The 6,856-nt window shown below is 42.7% G+C and overlaps 1 protein-coding gene across 2 annotated transcripts in view; it reads left to right on the forward strand.

Moving 5' to 3' along the window:
• The window catches only part of gabrb2a (gamma-aminobutyric acid type A receptor subunit beta2a), a 31,705-nt gene extending 26,186 nt beyond the window's left edge, over positions 1–5,519 (forward strand). Inside the window, exons 8-10 of one of the 2 annotated variants that reach the window (XM_084944091.1) lie at positions 1,427–1,671; positions 2,141–2,281; positions 3,454–5,519. In XM_084944091.1, coding sequence (XP_084800217.1) covers positions 1,427–1,671; positions 2,141–2,281; positions 3,454–3,810 — 743 coding nt within the window. In that variant the 3' untranslated portion in view covers positions 3,811–5,519. The remainder of the gene's footprint in view (positions 1–1,426; positions 1,672–2,140; positions 2,282–3,453) is intronic. The other variant, XM_084944101.1, reaches the window with a different exon arrangement.
• The last annotated feature ends 1,337 nt before the right edge of the window (positions 5,520–6,856 follow it).

The following is a 6,856-nucleotide window of genomic DNA, read 5'->3' on the forward strand; positions in this document are numbered from 1 at the left end:
TTTTTTTAAAGCCTACAGTTTGTTCCATCATCATTGGTTGCATGACGGGTGCTTTTTTTAATCCATATGGACTCACATTCTCTCAAATTTGACTGCTTGCATTCATTAAACACTATATATTGTACAGCATGAAAGCAAATGCACATGTTCCCGAGCATGTATACTTTGGAGATGAGCATCTGAGTTCAGTTAGTTTGATGCTGGGGCAAATTCCAGCGAAGCGAGAAAGACATCTGTGTTCATTCATTATGCACTGCCTCTATAGTAGATCCTCAGTTGTAAGCAGCTTATATAAAATGCAGAGTTGTGGCATCAGATGCAGAAAACTGTGCAGTTTGTTGCCTAAAACCAGCAGAATAAAATGGCAGACAGTAGCTATAGTGCACCATAGCCTGCACAGGGAATGACTCACCTATAGACTTGGGCAGAGCGGTGCTTTGGGCCAAACGCTAACATCAGCATGTTAAGCTCTGCATGCTAATGTGACCACACTGATGGCTAACATCAAATTTAAAGGGTTCATCGTGGTGGTATTAGTATTAAGGTGTTAAATAATCAGGCCTCATCTTATCTTAAAGACCTGATAGTATTGTATCACCCAAATAGAGCACTTTGCTCTCGTACTGCTAGTTTACTTGTGGTTTCTAGAGTATTTAAAAGTAGAATGGGAGAAAAGCCGTCAGCTTTCAGGCCCCTCTTCTGTGGAATCAGCTCCCAGTTTGGATTTGTGAGACGGACACTATCTCTGCTTTTAAGATTAGGCTTAAAACTTTCCTTTTTTGATAAACATATAGTTCGTGCTGGATCAGGTGACCCTGAATCCTCCCTTAGTTACGCTGCAGTAGGTCTAGGCTGCTTTGGGCTTCCCATGATGCACTTTGTTTCTTGCCTTGCTCACTCATTATGTGTTTATAAACCACTCAGTGTTTTATCATTAGTTAATATTAATCTCTGGCTCTCTTCTACAGTGTGTTTTTTGTCCTGTCTCCCTCCCCCCAACCGGCCGCAGCAGATAGCTGCCCCTCTCTGAGCTTGGTGCTACTGGAGGTTTCTTCCTGTTAAAAGGGAGTTTTTCCTTCCCACTGTTTCCAAGTGCTAGCTCAAAGGGGGCAGTTTGACTGTTGGGACTTTCCCTGTCTTTACAGGTCTTTACCTTACAGTATAAAGCACCTCAAGGCAACTCGTAAATACATAAATAAAATTTAATTTAAAAAAAAAGTATTAGCATCATAAACACATGCTGCAGCTGCAGATCAGTTCTCAATTTGCTCTTAAAGCTTTAAATTCTAGACAGAAATCTGGATGAAGCGCAAAAGTGATTATCATTATAACAGTTGAATATTGCGACTAAACTTCACTAACACCTGACACAAAACGTCACATGCGGGGCTTTTGTCTCTGAAACTGTGACTCTGCTGATCTCCAGGGATCACCACGGTGCTGACCATGACCACCATCAACACCCACTTGCGAGAGACGCTCCCCAAGATCCCCTACGTGAAGGCTATTGACATGTACCTGATGGGGTGCTTTGTCTTTGTCTTCCTGGCCCTGCTGGAGTACGCCTTCGTCAACTACATCTTCTTCGGCCAGGGCCCCCAGCGACAGAAGAAGGCGGCCGAGAAAGCAGCCACCGCCAATAACGAGAAGCTGAGACCCGACCCCAACAAGGTACGTGCGCGAGCCGAGCTCCTCCAAAGGTATCCGTGTTGTCAGTTAATGTGCGTGTTTGTTTCTGTGCGAGAAAATTACCTCTTCTCCTTTCAAGGTCAATGTGATGCTGTGATCAATGCTTGATGTCCTTTACCAGCACTCTTTACTCCTGCTCTAGCTCTCCATTTCTCACTGGTTTAGCCCTGTGTATCAACTTTATTACTCAGCTAGGATCTGAAAGAGTGAATGCAGAAGCAATGACTGGCTTATACTTTATCTCCATATTTCTGTGTCTCCCAAAGGGCAAGGCGCCTCGGAAAAATCACTGGCTGTGGTGCCAAAGCCTTCTCTTTAAATTTTATTCAGCTGCTAAAGTTAGCAAGAACAACGGCAGCATAAGAAAAAAGAAATCAAACACCCTTTCCTTCTGAGTGTGGCAAGCTACGATTTCCCCCTAAGTAACAGTGCTGATTTTGTATGCTTGCAGTGGCTGGTGGGAAATGTAGTTCAGAGAGATGATGCTCTGTATGCCAGAATGAAACAGAGGGAAATTGACGCATATGACTCGATGTGGGATCCCATCTTTGTGGACGATGCCGCATTAGGACTAGGCGAGCAAAGAAATAAGGTACTGGAGGTTTTGAAAGTCAAAACTAACAATGTCATCAATCTGAATCAATCCAGATCAGAGGAAAATGCTGTAGTTTTTTTGTGCATTTCTTTGATTTTTTATAGATTTTTTAAGGCAACCTTGATCATCACTCCCACCATTGTGTTTTTTTCCCTCTCTTGGTTTGCTCTTCATGCATTTTCCTGACAAACATGGCTTAGCAGTTTGATTTCTGCAGGCATTAATTTAATCTTAACTTGGGCTGTACATCTGAATTAATGGGAAATGAGAACAAGAGAAATGAAAACATCAGTAGCTCCTCTTGAGATAATATCATCTAGACCGAAATACTGTATCTCTAAGGTGACTGATTAATCTCTTGAAACTAAGTGAAGCAATTGAAAAGAAAACAAAAGCAAAGAGAAAAAAAAGCATCTCCAGATAAGAGAAAGAAATCATTTGCAGTTTGATGAAAAGCTCCAACTAAGTGGCTTCGCTTTAAACCCCCTAAAAAAAAAAATCAACAAAATGCATCAGGCTGACATTTACAGCAGGACGGGATTGGATTATTGGGATGTTTTTCCTCAGAAGTCAGGCTATGGATGAAGAAATGTTGATCCGAATTCACTTCCCACAACGTCTTTCCTGACCTGCCCTGAACCTTTTAGCCTCTCCTCCATCTTTGCAAAGTCCTTTACAGTTTCTCTCAACCTTCTCCTGTCACATTTTCCTTTTCCTTTGCTTTTCTCTTTTCTGTTTTTGTTCAGTTTGTCTTGTGAATCGACAGAATTTTAACCACACGCTGGTTGAAATTCTGACATGGCAATGAAGGTTTCTCCATGAGAATTAAGTTTGTGGAGTGCGTTGTGCTTTTCCAGGAGTGTTATCTCATAGTCTTGTGGTTGTATTGTCACTCAGATAACGACGACAGATGATCAATGATTTATTTAGAGCTTTTTTTAAAGTGCTTAAAATCTTTTCTTCACTGTAAGTAACACGATTTTTGACTCATTTGCATTACCCATTCTAGCACCCCATCAGTGTTTTTACACAGTAAACTGCATAATTGTCATTACAACTTCAATTATAATTTTGCTAGCCGTAGACTGAACGCTCCAAAATTTCCTCCCTGGCAGTAACTTCTCATGGCTGCGCCTGTTTTGTTTTGTTTTGTTTGCACCTTCACACAGATGACCCCCGACGACAACATCCTCTTCAGCACCCTGGAGATGAAGAATGAGATGGGCGGCGCCGGGGATCTGTCCCGGGGCCTAGGAGCACCCGGAGACCCCCGCAACACCATGCTGGCCTATGATAGCTCGACGCTGCAGTACCGCAGGGCAGCCATGGCACGCCAGAACTATGGCCACAGCGCCTTGGAGCGCCACGCCCAGAAGAAGTCGCGCCTACGGAGACGGGCTTCCCAGCTCAAGGTGAACATCCCAGACCTGTCTGACGTGAACTCTATTGACAAGTGGTCCAGGATGATCTTCCCCACTGTCTTCTCCTTCTTCAACGTGGTCTACTGGCTTTACTACGTCCATTAAACCGAGCCGGCTCGCGGCAGGCATGTAAAGAAAGAGGGAAGAAGGGGAGGAGGGAAAAAATAAGAGGAGATGAGAGAGAGGATGTGTGTGAGAGAGAGAATGTGAGATGAACAGTGCACCGACTTTTTTTAGGTGGTTCGTTTTAGAGAAAATACGGAGATACAACAAAAGACTTTTAGACGGACTGCAGCAGCACCCAACACTTCAGTCGGCAGTGACTCTTTTAGGATTTGGGAAACACCTTCAAATCGACTGACAAGCTCTTGAGAAAAGAAGAGAGAGTTTTAAAAAGACAGAAACGGTGCCTGTTCCAGAATTTCAATATATCACTAATATTTGTCATTCGTAGCTTACTCTCTGTGGATCAAATATTTATGCTTGTGTTTGCATATACTTTTAAGGATTTCTTTTGTTTAGTATCTATTTACTTCGTAGCCGAGCTGTCTGCATCCAGGAAAGCTTTATAAATGATTTTAAAGGAGTCATCCTTGGATAGTCTATTTTCCTATAATTATTGTATATCAAAAACATCCTTTAAAAGCATGCTTATGTTTGATTTCATTTGCATCTCACGATGATGATGATGATGGAGTGCAAAGCATTTTTAGTTGTGCTAGTAGAGGTTGTCCTGTCAGCTAACGTTTGCAGCTTTGGCTTAGCACGACTCACCTGGGTGGATTGTTTTGAGCGTCGCTGGATGGGAACAGGTGGACAGCAGGGGGCGTGCTCTTCTCTGGATGTCTATGTGGGGCTTTCGTGGTGGCAACGCTCAACAGGAAAAGTTTGCTGTGTGCCGAAAGAAGAGTGGACACTGAATCTTCAGCCAAGTTTCTGTTTTCGCTTTTGCTGATGGAATCGAATCCATTTCACCACGCGTGTTTATTTCTTCTTCTTTTCTTTTTCTCGTTTGTTTTGTTTGACTTAACTTGACTCCCTAAACTTTCTGCCATCACGCAAGGAGCTCGAGAGGCTTGGAACGACTTCAACGCAACCTAGGCTGCTGTGGGGACTTTGAGCTGAGTTTCATTGCAACCAGACTTGCTGCATAAATATGGCAATCCACAATCCATCATTATCAGTAGAATTGAATGATAGAAGTATGATGCGTTCCATTGTGCTTATAGGTTTCTGTTTTGAAAAAAATGTAGATAAACATAAAGTCATATTTAAAGAAAAAGAGATGATTCATTTTTATAAACCAGTACTCACATTATTGTGTATATATTACGGATTTATTCTATTTAAATGGGTCTTCGTTGTTGTTTTTGCAGTTGAATTACAGATCAAATGTTCCATTCAGTCGAGAAAATAAAAAGATAACGAAAAAAGAAAAGAGCAATTTAACTGAGGATAAAAAAAAGAAAGAAAAAGAAAACACAATTCACAACTTTGCTGACTCTGTACCTTTTGGGATTTTCTCTCTTTTTTTCTTTTTAATGGACTCTTAAAAGCATCTACTTGCTGAAACTAAAGCACTTCCAGACACCAGTGACTTTTGGGTCAATGTTTTGCTCTCCGGAAACGACTTAACAAGGACCCCACTATCCAGGCATTGAAGTCAGGCATATTTTGTACAAAGTTTCTGTAAATTCCAATTGTAATATTTCATAATGACTGTAAATATCTTGTGTAATGATTGTCAGCAATTATGAAGATGTATCTAAATTCAATTAAAACTCAATTCAGTCTATCACTTCAACAACAGAGTACATGGGTGGCAGTTTTATGTGTCCTGCATGAATGAGAGCCTGATTACTGACTGTCTGAGCTGCATGGCTGATTGAGTGTCTGCATGAGCGAATGAACAACTGAGCCCAGCACGGGGAATGAGTAGGCATGTGAGAGGAGCAAATGTAGGGGTGAACAGAGAGTCGAGAGTGCTGCAGCTGGGACTATTGGCTGCATAATGGATGGAGTGGAGGAGTTGGAGTGAGAGGCCGTGGCGGTGGTCTAGGCTGGCTGTGATGGGCTTGGCTGGGGTTTGAGCGGGGCTGAGCTTAACCCGGGCCTCGGGGGGAGCATTAACGCAGAGAGCCATAGATATGGAGGCACTCTGCAGACTCGACTGTGGCCCTCTGGCTGAAGCCACGAAGAGAAAGAAAATAAAGGACAAGAAAGAGAACGAGCCATCCATGCAACCATCCGTGCCACGACCTCTCGCTGCGTCCTCCCCGTCACGCAGCAAAAGCGAGTGCACTCTGCGTGCACTGGCTGACCACTTAAATGGATGCTGGTGAATATTTAATGGTGCAAAACACTGAATATTTATTATTTGAAGCGGGATTTTGTTCTAGTGTGAAGCTAATGTCTGGGTTTTAAGCTTAGGAAGGTGAGGAAATAACTGGTGAATATAAAATAAATCGGGCAAAAAATGCAGATGAAAATGCACAGAAAACCAAATTATCAGCCAAAGATTTCTGTCACTAAGCTCTGGAAAATAGAGGACAAAAAAAAAGCGAGGCTGAGAGAGCATCATCTTTGAGTGTTTTGTAGTTGCTGTTTGTTTATGAGAAAAAAAGAGGAACTACTAGAATAGGACTTTGCATGTGTGAAGCTGCTGGGAGTAAAAAGAAAAACTATCTCAAAAGGCAAATTGGTGTAAAAACTGATGTAATGTGACATGTAACCTTGTTCCTCCATGCATCGCTAAAAAAGCAGCTCTACACGACTGTTGCCTGCTCAGTATAACAGATGTATTATCTCACTACAGAAGACAGATGGTTTGTGCTAAATTGGCCCTCTCTCCCTCTCTTTCTCTTTTTCAAAAAGGGCATTAGTGTTGTCATGTAAGGGGGGGGGGGAATGAAAGGCAGATGCTTTCTACTTTGTTGTGTTTCCATGTCACTGGCATAATTAGTAATGCACAGACCTCTGTTCTGTGGAATCTGGTGTGTGCGTGTTGTTGTTCCAAGACCGTGTTTGTTACTGTGTGTGTGTGTGTGTGGATTCACAGCTGCGCCACTGTGAAAGTCGGTGTGCCAGCCAAGCCAAACCCAGCCAGAGCTGACTGGGACGGGTGAGAGGGTGAGTCTGCCGCACTCCCTTA

This window comes from Perissodus microlepis, chromosome 2 (assembly GCF_051167445.1).
Source record: "Perissodus microlepis isolate ML-2025 ecotype Zambia chromosome 2, ASM5116744v1, whole genome shotgun sequence".
NCBI classification, from domain to species: domain Eukaryota; kingdom Metazoa; phylum Chordata; class Actinopteri; order Cichliformes; family Cichlidae; genus Perissodus; species Perissodus microlepis.